Source organism: Misgurnus anguillicaudatus, chromosome 22, assembly GCF_027580225.2.
Source record: "Misgurnus anguillicaudatus chromosome 22, ASM2758022v2, whole genome shotgun sequence".
In the NCBI taxonomy this organism is placed as follows: Eukaryota; Metazoa; Chordata; class Actinopteri; order Cypriniformes; family Cobitidae; genus Misgurnus; species Misgurnus anguillicaudatus.
In genome coordinates, this window is record NC_073358.2 from 52,758,256 (window position 1) to 52,776,734 (window position 18,479).

The window sequence follows — 18,479 nt, forward strand, 5'->3', positions numbered from 1 at the left end:
CGTTTTTTTTATTTCGGAGATGAAACGGAAACTAGTATCTGCACCGAACCTATTTCTGCCTGACACTAATGTCTTTCTTGTGATTTAATATTATGGTCAGTCGGTGTTCACTTTCAAATTATAGCAAAGAGATTCCTGAAATAAATAATATCATCCGGTCTTTCTGTATCTAAAGTGAAAACAGAGATGATCAAAGTCAAAGCAAGCAAGCAGGTATTTCTGTGCTAAATAATAACGCGTAGTGTCTATATAATCATTAATTTCAGTGTTTTTCTTGTTATAAATTAACGTTTAATGAATTGTAAATAAAGATTAGTTTTTATCATTTACAGTCACAATCACAAATTATTTGTCATTTCTCATTTGTCGGGTTTTTTTTGGTCATGACTGCTTTGACGCGCTATCTCCAAATTAAATAAAAACACGTAATTGTAGCCGGAGTTTCCAAGGCAGGATTACCTTTGTTATTTTTTTAGGTTTAGTTATCAAAATGTATTTTTGTGTGATGTTCTGTAGATCGTGGCTTTAAAATGTTATGAGGAATAATTAAACAAATGTTGCCTTACATTTTACCTTAAAAAATATATATATAAATGCATCGTCAGTTTTGTCTTCGTTTATTACTTGAAAGACAGTTTTGGTCACTTTATCAAACAGTTGTTTATGTGTGCTGTTTGTGAAAGAAAATAAAAGTTACCAATTTGTACCTGGTCTGGCCCCCTCCCAACGCATGCATACAAACATAGATGATTCGACTATCGGTCGACTATGGAAAGATTCGAAAATTCTGATTCGAATATGTAAATCCTTAGTCGAGGACACCCCTAGTTCCCATATACTCCAGACTTTGTTTCTAATGTCTGGTGGGAAAAAAAGTAAATTTAAGCGATTTTTACATTTTCATGCTTGACATTTTTCAAACCAAGTTTTCGTGAGAATCACCCGGTCGTATGTGGAGGAGTTCAAAACGTATTACACCCAGTTTACACCTGTACCCACTAGTGATACGATCACCCAAAAAGCATCTTAATAAACAGCTCCTGAGATTCCCATCTTTAGACATCACTACAGGAGAGAAGAACAAAAGGTTCTGTCAATGAAACATCTGGAACCTTGATGGAGGTCATCTGTTAGTTTAACTAGCTTGTTCAACATTACTTCAGTTCTCTAAGAAAACATGTTTGTTTGCACAGGTGACAACAGTAAATGCTGTCAGGGGAAATCATCATGAACTGCTTGTTAAATTTAACATAAACAAACCCCATATAGACCGTTTCATCGGGCGCATGTGCGGTGATGCGATAACCATCTGGTCCGAACTTTACTTCCGGTTTCTGTTTGTTTAATGGTCTGACTAGTTGCTTAAACTGAACTCTTAAACAAATACCTTGTCGAAAATAACAAATGTTTTGGGTTCCTATGTAATCTACTTGTTGTTTATTTTGCTTGTTATATAAATAAACTACTTTAAAAGGACTTTGTTGTTATTTATTCTTCGCAGAGTTTACCGGAATTTACGTGTTGACCACGAAAGGCGCGTGTTTATGTTGTTACTGCTGAAACCGTCTATACTTTCTCTTATACTTTCCAGGTCTGTGCACAAATGATTGTTTCTTGTTATTCCAAAGAAAGAGAAATGTTTGTTTTGTGATCTTTAATTGAAACCTATAAAGATTTTCACTTTCAGCTAGCGATACACCTGTATTGGCCTATGATCAGTCAGATTATATACTATCAATCAAAAGGGGCAGAAACGCATCAGAACTCATAATGTGTCATTGTTTTAAATTAGATGACAGTGACAACAGTCTTGTAGTTTGTACGCTCTGCACTTGACATAATCACTTAAAACGTAAAAAAGTAAAATTGTCGGAATCTGTAGACTACATTCCAAGTAATGGAATATTGTTAACGGCACTGAAATACTACTTTCAGCTAATATTGCCAAAGATTCCCTTAACCTCAAGCCAGCGTACTGTCATTAACAACAATAAACAAAATCCCACCACCATACGTATCATTTTATTGAATATCCTGTTTCATAACATCAAAGAGAAAAGCAATAACAGAATCCCTTCTTTCCATAAACACAGATGCTTTCTGTTATTGTATGAGACAGTCTCTTCTCAACATCATTACTAAAGCAACCAATACAGATCCAGCAGATACTGACTATAATGTCTAAAGAAACAGATCAGATTTCACTATTCGCTCTGTTTTGAGAGTCAGATCTCAAAATCAAATGATTCAAGTGCAGTGTGAACACAGCCAAATTGGTTCAGGGTCATGGCATAAGAAAACTGAATTGGCAGACATTTGCATTAAAAATGCTATGACAACAACACACCCAAATCCTGTGGGATGCATTCACATCAATCATACAAAGACTCAAATTCACATTTAAAACATAAATCACCACAGTCAATTGAATAACAGAAAAACTAAAATGATTGTTAACATCACAGTGGTCCAATATTATTGATATGCATTTACAATTCACTTGCTTTAACAAATAATCTGCAACAGTAAAACAGTCAAGTAATGAAATCTGCCTTTTCTAAATCAGAAAACTTGCGTTAAACGTCATAATAACATCCCAAAATATAGACAAGCACTATTCACAATAATACAGAAAACACCAATATCAACTATATTCCCTATATATATTCTCTATTGTTTGTGAAAACTTTGCATGTAATATATAATGAGATGATAAAACCCTATTTCAGACATACAGTAAGCTTTACACAACGTTAAAAATCGACCGCTACAACAATTATGATCCTACTAAACATATCACAAGCCATTCAAACGCTTTAAATCTTTCTTTTATGCGATTAAAATGCGTTTGATATAAAAATCGATACTAAATCCTGAGTATTGACATATTTAATCGTGTTTAATCACACATACAGTCGCTGTTAGCATTGACATTAGCCTGCTGGTTGCTAGGAGACTCCATAGAGATTCACTGCTTAGCCTAAATTATCCTAGCATGCTAACACGACACAACAGTTCTTCAAAAATTCCAATCTTTTTCTCCAAACCTTTGCGAAAACAAAACAAGTAAAGCGCAAATTCACTTAACTGTTAAATGCGGTGATAGGTTCTTCCTTTTCAAACAGAAGCAGCTTTTCATGACCCGCAGCGGGCAGCGATAAGACAGCGCGGGGTAAGGGGAGGGAAAGCGGCGGAATGAGAGCGAAAGCCCGGCGGAGCGGAGAGAGTGAAACAGCGGCGGAGCTAATCGAGCTAATGCTAATGAACGGCTCTTACCACAGACAGACGGACCGACAAACAGACGCTGTTTACAGATATAATGTCGTTAAATCCTCTTCTGTGTGTCGTTACAGCTCACGGCTGGACTCTTAATATTGCCTTTAATGATTTAATCCATTTTAAACGGCGCATTTCTTCTTGATCTGCGCGAGCGATTTAACTGTCCTGAGAAGCTGCTGCCATTATTAACAACCACTGAGAGAGAGTGAGAGAGTCACCCATCAGATACATTATACACCCTCCTACATACACCCTTCCTCCATCTAAGTTACACATACAGAATATTTTTTCTATTAATATATTATTTTATTTATTTTCATCGAGAGATTTGTATCGTAGGGCAACACAATTCTGGGTTTAAAGTGGGCAGAGTTTGTGTTTTGCTGAGTAAAATCCTAACACAGAAGTCATTGAATGCATATTGAAGTAATGGGATTGCAGCAAATAACTTAAGAAGGATTAACAGGACAACAGATCCAAACACTTTAGGTAGATTATGAGTTAACCCTTCAAACCAAGTCTTCATTTGAATTTGGACTAAATAATAAATATGATCAGGACATATCTTATGCCAAAATCAAAAGAAATATGAATCATTTTTTGAATCATAATCTTTCCCTAAATTGTATTTTTTGTAAACTATATTTAAATAATACATTTTCTTTTTGACATTACAGTAAGGATAATAATGTTTTTTATATTACCAAAAGCTGTTGAGAATGAATGTGGGAGGAACACAATGCAACCAAACCCTATCAACACATCTCGGTTGTCCTAAAACGTCTGTGTGTTAAAGAGAATTTATTTATAACTGATTATTTCTGTCTTTCTGATTGTGGTGTTTTCCCTTTAAAAACTCTCACTTCAACTTTCACTTCATGTCTTTTTGAAATTAACCACAACTTCTGCATGTTTTTTGTGTGATAAAGTTAACTTTAATAGTCTTGTGTAATTTGACATGAAATCATCTAGAAGTTTTTTTATTATTGAAAACACTTTTGTTTTGCAAAAAATGAAAGCATTAAAGGGATAATTCAGCCAAAAATGAAAATTCTGTCATCATTCACTCAACTAAATTTCATTGTTCTGATGCACGAATTAAGATATTTTGAGGAATGTTAGTAACCAAACTGTTGATGAGCCACATTCACTTCACACTTTTTTCCTACTATGGAAGTTGGGGGTCATGATTAGTTTGGTTACAAACATTCCTCAAAATATCTTCCGTCGTGTTTATCAAAACAAAGGAATGTATAAAAGGTTTGTAACAATGTGAAAGTGAGTAAATAATGACAGAATTTTCATTTGTGGCTGAACTATCCCTTTAATATATTGTTGTTTAATTTGATAGTTAATGAGTTGCTTGTCATTGGCATTAATATTACATGAAAACATTTAGGCAAGGCAAGGCAAGTTTATTTGTATAGCACATTTCCTACACAGAGGTCATTCAAAGTGCTTTACATAGAAATGAGAAAACAATATATAAAAGAGAAAAAAGAAAATGTAAAAATAAGAGATACACCATAAAATCAAAAAAATAAAAACAAAGATACATGAGAGTTTAAAATAACAATTAAAGAAAATAAATGTGATTTTAATAAAAACAGTTTAGAATATGTTAAAAAGAATAAAACAGGAGTAAAAGTGATTCACCATTCTCAGTTTTCTGTACATATACAGTACCAGAGGTGTATAATACTTAAGTATTTTAGTTAAATTTTTCAAGCATCTATGCTTTATCACAGTGTTTGTCTTGGGAAAAATTTACTTTTCTTTACTAAAATGTTCACTACATTCTAAAGCATAGAATCATACTGTTTATTCGTTATATATTGCATATTAAAATTGATTTAATGCCTAATTACATAAATATTGTCTACTTTTACTTTCTTGAGTAAAAGTACGAAAGCATTTTTTACTTAAGTAAAAGTACAAAAAAATTGCTAGATGTTTAATGTACTTAAATATTAAATATAAACCAAAAACTTGAAATTATGAAATGTAGTGGAGTAAAAATTATGATAATATGTTTTGGAATGTTTGTTTTCCAAAGAAAAACACTAATAAAATATGAATAATTGAAAATTTACTTTTATGTAGAAAGTAAAAATACTTAAGTACTATACAACTCTGTACAGTGCATATGAGAATGGGTTATTTTTTAGCTGAGTGGTATAAATACTCCATCAGCTGTGCCCACTGATCTACAAACAGTTTGAACGGTGCCATCTGGAGAGCCTGGCAGACCTGATCATCTCTCTGTAGTGACATTAGTCATGCCATCAGTTATATAATTACACATTATGTGTTAAGTCTCACAGCAGATGCGCGTGTGTGTGCCAATGGCTGCTGTTTATGAACTGATATATGATTTCCAGAAAGGCTTCTGTGGTCTTTGAGATTGTAGTGTTATTTGTGTTTAATGTGTCAGCAACAGCTGAATATTTGTTATGGTTAAATCAAAAGGTTACACTTCTAGGAGTTTAATCTATTTCATGTCTGAATTAAAGCTAACCAGCTAAAATTGCAGAAGATATAAGTAAAAGGACAATTTAAACACTTGGATTGACACAAAGCATTACTTTTTGGAGGTAAAAAAGCTTTTGTAAACTATACAGTTTGTATGTTTTAGTTTCAGCTACATCTTTTTTTAGATATTAAAATATTTTTGTAAAAAAAGATTTTACTAACCAAACATTTAATTTTTTTTAAACTAAACATGTCAATCTCTTGATGTGATGATATTTTATTGGTTATCCAATATGTTTGCATGTCGTGCTGCTGTTATGTGACCAGCAGGTGGCGACATTGACACATCTGTTACATTGTTGTTACATTTTATATTTTAAATTCAAGCTGTGTAAAATATTCAAACCAAAAGCTTCAAGTGGACAAGACACATAGGCTAATTCAAAAGAGTCTGTGTCCAGGTGTGTATGACATTCAGATATTTTAAAATGACTCAAGTGGTCCCTCCTTCAGATTAAGTCTATGCATTATTTTTCATTCATGATTTTAATGAGCATGTGCTGTGCATTTCATAGAGAAGACACACATCTCTTCACAAAGTCATGTCTGTTTTCCCATACAGCAAACAAATATATTTCAAAATATACAAAGAATGGCCAAAAAATATTATGTGCTGAAATATATTTAGAAATATGTTTACAAAAATGTATTTTTCACCAATATATTTGTATGGACATTTTTTGAAATATATTTAAAAAATAAATTATTTTAAAGCATTTATATTCATATCACATTGGAAAAAACTTTAAAAGTTTACTTTAAAAAGTTAAAATGAAATATATTTTCAACAGCAGGAATATACTTATTATTTTATATTTCATACATCCTTATACATTTTATACTTTATAAATTTAATGCAAACTTTTATATTTAGGCCAGGAAAAAGTATGCATAATAAGATGTATTTGTTTATATATTTATTTTATATGTTTATAAAATATTTTTAAATTCAAAATATATTTAATTAAGCTTTACTTTTATGTGTTTAGCATATATTTTAAACATATTTTTGGAAAATGAGATTTTTTTTGCCATATGGGTAATGTTTGTAGCACAAACAGTGTGGGCTGATTTATTCAATAATTTTGGGTTAGGGGTTACATACTAATATCCTAAAAATGTACCATAGACATAGTGATTTCTTGTTTATGTAAATATCACAATCAATTTGTCTGCATGTATTTTTAAACATTGCTTTTTTAATATGTTAAAGTGTTTTTGTGATATTTTTGTCACCTGGTTTTAGTTGTTTTTCTTGTTTTGTTTTATTTAATGTTAGAGAATATCATCTTAAAAGAAGCATTAACAGCATATATAATGTTTTCACTGTCCAGCTGGTGTGTAGGTTGTGTAGTTATATTTGCTGTTTATTTATGTGACACAAAATTCTCACACCTACAGCAGCGTTCGGCCTCTCTTCCAACAACCTTTCTCATCGCTGTGCTTTATTTGTTTCAAATCTAAAGGTGTGTTTTTCATCTTCATGGATGCCACATGTCTCTCTCTCTCTCTCTCTCTCTCTCTCTCTCTCTCTCTCTCTCTCTCTCTCTCTCTCTCTCTCTCTCTCTCTCTCTCTCTCTCTCTCTCTCTCTCTCTCTCTCTCTCGTTTTGCTGAAGGCTAAGAGACTACGGTACAGCTTTATTCACCCACATTTGACTTTTTCATGCAAGCATTCATGAAAAGGTCAGGATATTACTCATGACAAGTGATTTTAAAACTCTTCTGTCCTTATATAACCCAAACACACTATGAGAAATCGAGTCTCAATCATTTCTTTATCATTCTCAGTGCTTATGAATGTGTGAAACACTGAGCTCAATATTCAATATTTTGTTTGTATGCACAAACATGCACATTCATGTTTGTACATTGTGGTACGCAAACTCATGCAATGAATGCTTTATATTGTAATGTGAAGGTTTGTCATTCATCTGCCATCTCTGGCTGTACAAGCAGCATTTAAATGTGAATATTAGTCACTGTGATCAAATCTGACATCACAGAGTTCAGGTCTGCATGATGCTATTTCAACATCTCACACCTGAGACTGAGCTGTATGAGCCGTCACACAGATGAGCTGAAAATAAATCTCATGAGTATCATCATGAGAGGTTTGTCTCTGTCTAACCCACACCAGCACACACCTCAACATTCACAATCACATTCATTCTCTTTAAAGCCAAATTCATTTAAAATATAAAACTTCTAGTACAGACCAACCATAGTGACAGTATATGCATCTGTAGATGTCACAAATATGTTTCAATTTCAAACACGAGTTAAGAGTCGTGTAGTTCTTCAAACATCCTTTGGCTTTAAATGAACATGATTCATCTCAGAGTTTGCTTATAAGTTTAAGTGACACACATGTACATTTGGATTAGATGTGTAAACACTTATCATTTGAGAAACAAATCCCCCAAACATCTTCTGTCCTGCATCTCATGCTTCTCTGTGTTCCTCCAGGCCACAGACTGAAACATTTTGGTCAATTGTGAATTAATTTTCACCAGCTGATCTTCTCTGTGTCTGGATGAGTTGTTTGTCAGCATGAATATAAATGGCTCATGGTGCCTGACCTTTTATCATCACCATTCTCTGTCTGTTTCAACTCTGTCCCCCTCGAGCATAAATTCATATGCATTAGACATCGTGTGGGCCAATGCATTTCAAAACGTCCAATGCTTGTCAGGCTACACAATATAATATGATGATGTGTACCACTTCTGTGAAAACGCACCTTATGACGTGATGAAAAGTGCTGGAGTTTTTGAGAATTTTCAGTGATACTTTTACCGTCTAGACTCCTCTATATAACATAAAGTTGAGTTAAAATGATTGCAATATAATTTCACATTAATTGTACTTGTTTCAGCATAAAGTCCTCTATGGTAGGGCTGTGCAATTAATCGGTTTAGATTTTTAATTTCAAACAATTACATAAACAAGATAATTGAGGTAAAACAATGATTGTGTGATTAAAATATAGATGTGTTTGTAATGCACCACTGCTTTAACACGTGTAGCCTATTGCAACACTTACTTGATAAAAATGTTAAATAAATGCATATTTTCAAAGTCACTGAATAACCACGTTAAATAATCCTGATTATCATTTTGCTCATAATCAAGCACTCTATGATGGTATAAATAGACTTAGTGTCTAATATATATTGAAGTTATTCCACTGTAAACCATTTAAATGATTAAATTCTGACAGCTCTTTGTAATGTAATGTGGACAACATTCACCTTCTTAGGATCATATTACACAAAAGCCCTTCGGTCATACAGATCATCACATATCGTTTGTACTAAAAGTTATTTGAAAATAAAGAATTTGGCTGTACAGTAATACACACAATTTATTTGTGTAAACAGATTTAATCCACCATCTTACTTACTATAAATGCATGCAGATCTCAAGTATTGCAGTAAAATTTGAGTCCAGATTATATAAACATAAGTCTGAAGATGGATGAATTAGGTTGTTTGGTAAGTGAGGATTCAGTGTTGTTATTAATGTACAGACAGACATGATGATAAGTCAGATTGTGAGATAAGGAGTCTGCTGTTACTGTAATGTTCTCTGTTGCTGATTGTGGTTTTATTCCAGCAGGGTCTGTTGTATTTTTATTGAATTTTCTGTTTCCTGAAAGCCCAATATAGTCTTCATTTGCATATTTTTACATATTCAGATGAGGTGGAGGTTAAATGAGCTGACCTACTGCTCAAATGAATGCAGGTTTAATCACAGGTTTGTTTGACCTTTAACCCCAGGTTGCTACAGGTCAAGTAAAGCATTAGGCCTGCTAAATGACCGTGGACTGAATTTTGCAATGCAATTTGTTATAAAATGTTGCAAGTTACATTTACAGAATTTGATGGTTTTTAGAAAACAGGAAACAATGACCTTGTTGAACACATAAAGTATTCAATGTCAAAGAGAGGCTTATGTGAACAGATGTTTCTTTGAATTCAAGTGCTCTTTGTTAAACTTTGGAAATGGTTAACGTTTGATATTTTAAGAAATAGAAGCAAAATCCCATTAATAGGACAACATGTTTATCACTCACTGAGCGACAAGATTTATATGACTTTTGGTTGGTCTGAAGCAGTCTAACTCAAGACAGATATTCAACTATACTGGTCAATTTGGGTCCTCTAAACAATGTTTAAATTAAAATAATTTTTATTGAACGATTAAAAGGCATAAAAAATGCATTAATAGGCTAAAAATAAAAAATAAATTAAAATCAAGACCATAACGTTCCCAAGTTTTTAAGTTAAGTTAAAGTGTTATGTAGTATGCAGAGAATTTATATTTTAATATATTCGTAAGCTTCATAACAAAGTATGTAAATCCAGTCTTAATTTGTTACTAAGTAATTGGGGTCCTTGCTCCTCCTCTCTATCCATTAAGAGATGCTTGGCCTTGGTCTGTTGGTTTGTTGATGGCAAAATTTCGTAGGTTTTATTGTTAACACCACCGGAAGAAGCATAGGTACCTTTCGTTTTTAGTCACCACCTTTCATGTTTAACTACTCGCCAAAGTCTGTTGTTTGTAAAATCGTCTTTGTTTTTGCTGAAGTTGAGTAAATTCTTGAAATTTTAAAGACATTTAGTTTAATTGCTAAACTACAAGTGAATGAAATTTTAATAAATTTGAATGACGACCACGGAAGTTTTACCACCCCCAAAATCTGCTTGAATGGACAAAGAATGTGAAGCAGCTGTATAGCCATGTAGTAGATGTCTGTATTTGAAGAGTTTGGTTCCAAAACGCAATAAATGCCATTTTTGAAAAAAAAAAATGAGTTACTGCCAGAATCAGTATTATATCAGGTCAGTATTTAAAAGTAAATTCTTAATTTTACGCAAAATCCAATATACGCCGTGTTATTCTGTGATCTTTTCTCCCTTTTTTCCCAAAATGCAATAAACGCCACTCCTCCTTTTCCACAGAATGCAATAAATCCGCTCCACAAATTACAGCCCACCATTCCACGCAATGTAAACAAACAAATCCTCGGAATCCTAGTTTTCCTCATCTATTTTGTACTTCTTGATCAACAAACAAACAAAAACAAAATTTTACTTTAATGGCATTGATAACCCTTTGATGTTTTTTTGTAACGGGAAAGAAACGTAAGCCATCAACATCTAATAATTCACGCGAGAGGCACTCGACACAATGACCTCAGGGGATCTTATGAAAAACTTTCCATAATTTTACTCAAAGTCAACGAAAATCGAGCAGGACCAAAACATTTTACAGCTGATCGCTGTGAAAAACGTTAAGCGACGACGTCAAGTATAACCGCAGCAATGACAGTGATCTTAATATGACAATGTAAGTGTTGATTAATGCCATTAATGTTGTTTTTTTATCAGTGTATAACACTAGTCAACTAAATGAATATAACATGGCAAAGATGAATGCACATTTATATAGGATTCAGTAGATTTATAACATTTTGAAAAAAAAAACTTGCCATGGATTTATTGCATTTTGCGGAAAAAATAATCCGTTTTTATAATAAATATTTGAAAATCAAATTATGGATTTGAATTTTTAATGTTGTTATAACCTAAAGATGCTATGTGAAAGTTTGTAACAGAAAATAATGTTTTTCATCTTGTCAATTTCTTGTATATAGAAAACATGTTTTTACCGAAATTTGTCAAAATGGATTTATTGCGTTTTGGAACCAAACTCTTCATATATAGACTGAATAAAGAGTGTTATTTGGTGTAATTAGTGGTTTGTTTTATTATATATCTGACTGTTCACAAGTAGAATATGAAGAGAATACGGCTTATCCTAAAATAATTTTTCTCAAAAATTAAAAAAGTTATAGCAGAAAACTTTATAATTTTCATGATTCAGTCACACATTTTCTTGAATTTTAATGGAAAACATGAGACAAAATGGATGATTTTCGAGTTTCAAATGGCCAGTATTTTGTTATTCTTAAACCCATAAACATTTGGTTCAAGTGTTGAAAAGCTTTTTTCAAGCTCTTTCTGAATTTCTCTAGTTTTAGCATTTAACCATTTTGAAAATTTTAGCAACAGTCATGATTATGAACTGCATGAGTTGAGTACAAGAACACCAATGAATGCGTTTTTAATAATGAAATACAAACAATATTTTGTTAAAAATGTAAAATATCTTATTTTTTCAGATGTTTATTGCCATAATAAAAAACATTTAAAATCAGTTTTTGATCTTGTTGATCCAAAATGTGTTTTAATTTATGAGGGAAATGGGGAAAATGCATTTCTGATGTTTATCTGGAGTACCTATAGAGTAGTATTACATCCTTTATATCTCTGAAGAGTCTTTAGTTTAATCAGATTTATAAAAGAAAGATAAGCTTTACCCATTCTTTTCGATAACGTACACAAATGAAGAAGGAGGAGTTACCACCGTGGGAGGAGCGAGTACGAGTAATGCAACAATACAACACTGTTTAACTTATTATTCACAACATGTTCCTGTCATTTATATAATATGCACACTCATATGTACAAGACAGAAGTCTTACCGCATACAACTCATGACCCAGTTGGGAAAATCCAGTGCATCAAACACACGCAAAACTCAACTCAGATAATAAACTATTTCCATTGTTTCCATAAGGCTGACTTTCTTCTCCTTACATCTAAAAACACACTTCTTCATTCGTGCCATTATTGAGTTTTGAAATTAAACAAAGCTGTGTCGCGTGATGTGATGTTTGCAAGCTCTAGCGTCTCCCGCTGATTGACAGGTGGGCGGGGTTTTCCGGGGGAAGTTCCCATGTAAAGAAGTGATACGTATAGAAACCCCTGAAACGTCAGTTGGAACTGTAATCGAAAAAAACGTTCTGAAACTTGTAAGAACCCTGATGAAGTGCATTCGGCACAGAAATACTCTGTAACACGCCCAAATGCTTTTTTGACACTTTGCCTACGTTTAGCATGAGGAAACAACCCTATAACTGTGTTAATCAGTCAGAATGCTTGAAATACCATTAACCCCTTTAAAGAACCTTGCATGAACACTTCTATAAATCTCTTAATAGGATGAGGAACTGTAACATGTAGAACTCTTTGTAAAGTGCGCTGTATTTAAATGTCCTCCAGATGAAGGATATTTTATGGCATCATTATGAAAAACCCTTTTTGTTTTCTCCTGGCACTTTATTTTTAATATCAGCTCATGTTTTCTTGTTATGTTTCACATGGGTTTAAGATGGCATGTGCATGAGTTAATGATAACAAAATATTCCATAAATTATTCCTTTAACTGCTGATCCGCACACTTTTGTATTCATGAACCCATGCATTGGTTTCAGGCAGACGGCTTATAATGCTCGTGTGATTGTATCCGGCAGGTACGTTTTAAATAACAATTTTCTCATTTCAGCACATGATAAATCCCACTCTTCATTTAATTCTTCACATTTCCAGGAAAGTTTTCCATTACAAATATTCATGTCTAATAGGTCTCCACAGCGTGTCGTAGATCTCTCTGTATCTCTGGAGCTTTTCTTACCAGCACAAGTATTAGTTTAACAAAATAAATGAAGTTTGTTTCTGTGTAGCTTTTATTTATTTCTAGAGGAGATGGATGAAAAGTCTCGTGTGTTGCCTCCAGTCATAGTTCACTATTCTCCATGCAAGCCATGAATATTAAAATTGTTTGCTTTCTTCAGGTTTGCTGAGTAGGGTAAATTTATTTTCACCCCGCTACAATGTATTATTCATCAGTGTATGTAAATAATGCATGAGTGAGAAAATTAACCCTTCGCCTCTGAAACAGCACAGCAGTCAGACTCACGATAAGCAATTAATGAGGTTATTAATATGTACAATTACTTTAAACGGCACTCTCTATCTGGGGAGCGAACGCTTATCTTCATTAAACAGATTAAATGAGTGTTTACCAGGATACTGATGCAGATACACTGACCATTCCTATATGTTTTGTTTGGTTTAAGGTTCACTTGGGGTACATCTATACAAACTAAAAAAGCATACAATTTATACTAAAAACTTTTACAGTTAAATAGTTTTTACTAGCATCTTTCTGTTCTCAACAGTTCCTCTGTAAAGACACATTATCAGTCCAGATGAAGTTGTTCTGATGGATGTAAGATGAAAATGTTTCACACGTCTTTTCACACACAAGCTGTGCCGTTATGTAAATGAAACACCTGTTTGCTTACAGATGGTTTCATTCTGCCCACGTTTGCCATCACCTATTAAAAACATTTGCTATTATTGAGTTTCTCTAGGTTTCAGCTGATCATTGTGTCAGAAAGTGGATTGAAGATGCTTAATAACTTCTGAGATAATACTTGATGAATTAAACGTGTCATTATAATGGTGTCATGCAGCATACAATGGTTAAAAATGTTTATCAATATATATTACAGTAGATCATTTATTTTAATACTAAGCATCCTTCGTGTGAAATTTGTGGTAGTATTTCATTCTGAACAGATTTCTTGTAGCAATGCTAGTCAAAGGTTTAAAGGTAAGGAGGTCCCAGCATCATTTATTCTGTATAAATGACTCACAGCCAGAATCTCACAATCTTCTCTAACTCAGTTTTATATTTTCTACATTCTCTGTTCGTCATAATCATATAATAATCATTAGTTTTATTTGCACTGCTCGACGGTTACAAGAAAAGCAATCTCATCATCATACTGCAGGCGTGAAAGACGTTCGCTTCAGGCAGAGAGTGAAAACAAGACTGAGAATAATTAAACAGGTGAAAGTGAAGATCAGCATCTTTTATAATATTACTGCCATGATGTAGGAAAGCATCATTTCACTCGTCTATCATCAATCAAATATTCTTACAGCAAACAGCAATGCATGGTTTAAAGTTTTAACAGTAAATAAACAAAAAAAGCCATTATTATACCACTAGAATGAAAAAAATGTCCATATTCACGTTATAAACATTAGCAGTAGTTTATGCATAAAAGCAATGTTTTATATAATGTAAAGCATGAAGATGAGAGAGAAAGAAATTCATGTGTGTTGTTGTGGTGCGGTCGAGATCAGATGTGTTAATGTTTGAGTCGGAGCAGATGGCAGATGTGAAATCTTATGAATCTGTTACTCTGTTAGCGGTGAAAGACGAGAGATTAGCCGAACTCACAGGTGCTGCTGTCTGCCTGTAATAACATCAATGATGAAAAAAATCAATTACAGGATCCCAGCTGTTAAACAGATCAGTGTGTTTATGAGCCACGTGTCCCTAGTAGACCTTTAAACATCTCTGAATCTTAATACTTCCAGCATTATCTGCACCTTCAGACCAAAAGAAATTAGTTCAAAGAGTCATGGCTTTTATTGCGAAACAAATATAGCACAATGGTTTTCAGTACTGCACTTGTCATGTGTGAAGTTTGAATCTCTGCCCAGTTCTAATGTAAAAGAGCAGGTTGGATGAAGGTCAGATGGAAATGGTCCACACTTATTTTTTCCTTCAAGGCAGCTTTTGCTACAGTAAGAAATGTATTTTTATTAAACAAATTTTAAGGTATTGCTGAAAACTGGATCTAAATTCCATTTTTTCTTCATAAATCTATAATATTAATCTCTCCAGCCTCACAAAGCCATTATTCTGACAGTCATCTTCATCTTCACTTCAGGATATGGACGAATGGCTTTAAGAAGAGTTTTTGTCAGCAGATGTACATCACATCATTTCTTTAAAAGTCTAAAACCGTGCGTTCACCGTGAGTTTATGGTAAAAATGTTTAATAAATGCAGAGATTGTGATTTCAATTTGAGAATGTTCCCTCATGTAATCTATTCAGGTGTGGTTTAACTGCTTAGAAATATGCTTAAACCTTAGCAACTATTCAGTGGTAGTTAGTTTAAATGAAAGAAAGCACTGACTAACACTTTCTGTTATATTGTGTCATCCTGTAGAGCTCAGTGGTAGAGCGTTGCATTAGCAGTGGAAAAGGTCGTGGGTTTGAGCCCAGGTATCACACAATACTGATCCTAAATGGTTTACACTTTAAGTTGCTTTGGATAAAAGTGTCTGCCAAATGCATAAATGTAATGTGTCCAGAAAAGGCTGCATGAGTTGCAATAAAAACCTGAAAGTTTGAGTTTAATCTTTACTTTGAGACTTCGAAAAGCCTTCAGAAATGAAACGTGCAGAAGAAAAACACAGACTGAGTCATCGTCACCCCGAGCGAATCCCTGCATCTCTCCTGATTAACATAATCACAGCTCATTAATTATTCAGGAGGTGTGGCGAACGCTCCAGGGCTCGGCCTTTACTCGGTCTAATACCCCGTGTTTAATATTAACCAGGCGGAGGGATTTGCATACGGATTATGATGCCTGCTGGCTGTGGCTCTGATCCGAAAACCTCATGAGGACAATCGGCAAATTCAACAATAACATTAGACTATATCTAAGTTTATATAGATTTAATTGTGATTTAAACATTGCTATGCGGTTGCTAGATAACTTTTGTTGGATAGTATGTGATACTGGATCCTCAAGATGACTTATTTAAGCATTTGGCAGACACTTTAATCCAGTGCATTACAAGGTATACATTTTATCATTACATGTGATTGAACCCATGACCCTTTGTGCTGCTAACACAGTGCTAGCAGTTGAGCAGATTGTTATGTTTATTTGTGTCACATGTTTAGCACTAAAGTTGTTGTGTTGTGTGCAGTGTTGGGGTAACGCATTACAAGTAACGTGCATTACGTAATAATATTACTTTTCTGAAGTAGCAAGTAAAGTAACACATTACTTTTTAAATGTGCACATTAATATTTGAGTTACTTTTTCAAAAAAGTAATGCAAGTTACTTTTTTAGTTTAATTAAAAATGATGTACTGAATTAAACTAAATGTAGTCACATTATGCACTCTATGTGTACAAGCCTGGAACAGTTTGAGTCAGAAACTGAGATGGCAGGCCAGAGCTCGACTTTTTTGTGATGAAATATGCAATTTCTAAATGCAGAATTTTTCAGTCATAAAAAAACACCTGCAAGGCCTGAAAGAGATCAAGCCTCAGCCAAGAAAAAGTAACTAAAATAACTAAAAAGTAACGTAAGCATTACTTTCCATGAAAAGTAAGTAATGCAACTTAATATTGTAATGCATTACTTTTAAAAGTAACTTTCCCCAACACTTGTTGTGTGTATAACAGCATTTCTATAGTGTTTCTACAGCTCTGTGACTCCAGAAAGTGATTAAGACATTGGAAATATTTCATAAGATCATCTGATAAACGTACGAGAGCTCTCATCTTCAGACTTTAAACGACGAGAACGCTTAAATAAATAATTAAAGGGCATTTTGCTGCATATTGCACCGTTGACATTTTGAAAACAAATCTTGGATTCATGAGCTATCACAGTGAAAGATCGGCGCAGGCTATTAGGCTTCTGACAGAAATAGATGTGAGATTGTAAAATATCGGCCTGTAATCTCACTGATTTATGAGAGTTTGTTGCCGCCTCACGGAGAAACGCCACAGATTTATTGCCACTCAGGTGGAAATATTAATGAATCTCAGTTCACCAAAGCTGACGATGCATCTCTGAGCGGACGATGACGATGTTAACAAATCAAACTACTCATCTAAAGCTTTCAATGCTTAATATGCATATACAGATTTGTACAAACGTCTTAAACTTTGATGCATAACTCTCTATCATTCACAGACTAATGAACAAAAACAATCCTGAACCACATCATCATATCATACAGACTGAAATATCACAGACTTTGTGGGCTGGGTCAGTAAACACCACTGATCTGAAGCCAAGGTACCATTATAAAAAAAACACTTAAATAGTGATGGATCCCAACAATGCATTGTGTTCACCAGAGATAATCTCACGAGTTAAGATGGGTTTGTACAAGACTTAAAAATGCATTTCTGTTTTTATTCTGAGATGACATTTACAGTTCAATAGGTTCATGTTTATGGTTGCCATCTGTTTCACATACTGCTTAAAAATAACAGTAGGCGGTATTCAGTGCGTACAGAATGAAATATGCTAATATTTTCTGAACCGAGACTGAAATCTCACAGGTCAATGTAATTCACAGAGAAATGAAAAGTGAGATGAAAGATGCGGATGAAGATTGTAAAATGTGATTTAAATATGAGAGTTGTGCTACTGTATAAACGCCTGCCACACACAGAAACATTAAGACAGACAATAATGAAGTCTGTGTTAACAACAAAGCATAAACAGCAAGACAGAAAAATCAAAATTAAATTATTGTTCATTTAAAAAACTTAAAAAACAGGGCTTCAGAATCTCAAATTGAAATGTTTATTGAAACTTCTGCCAGATACAAAGTATTTCATTTATCAAAAACTAAGATTACATGAATTATTTTACACAGACAGCTGTTTTGGGTCCTTAAAGAGGACATTTCACAACAGATAAAAAGACTTTTTTAAGATGTAAAATAAGCCTTTGGGGTCCTCAGAGTGTGTATGTGAAGTTTTAGCTCAAAATATCATATAATTTGAAATGTTAAAATTGACACTTTGTAGGTGTGAGCAAAAATGTGCCGTTTTTGGGGGGTGTCCTTTTAAATGCAAATACTGTATCTTCATTAAATGTCAGTGCGTGATTGGATAGTGCAGATTAAGGGGCGGTA

The 18,479-nt window shown here is 33.6% G+C and overlaps 1 protein-coding gene across 4 annotated transcripts in view; it reads right to left on the reverse strand.

Moving 5' to 3' along the window:
• The window catches only part of mvb12ba (multivesicular body subunit 12Ba), a 28,171-nt gene extending 24,699 nt beyond the window's left edge, over positions 1 to 3,472 (reverse strand). For 2 of the 4 annotated variants that reach the window (XM_055198128.2, XM_055198131.2), the window contains exon 1: positions 3,277 to 3,472. Coding sequence is in view for 1 of the 4 variants with exons in the window: in XM_055198126.2 (XP_055054101.2) it covers positions 3,089 to 3,139 (51 nt within the window). In the remaining 3 variants the exon portion in view is untranslated. Of the gene's footprint in view, positions 1 to 3,088 lie in introns of all 4 variants that reach the window. The other 2 variants (XM_055198126.2, XM_055198129.2) reach the window with 1 other exon arrangement.
• Positions 3,473 to 18,479: the final 15,007 nt, after the last annotated feature.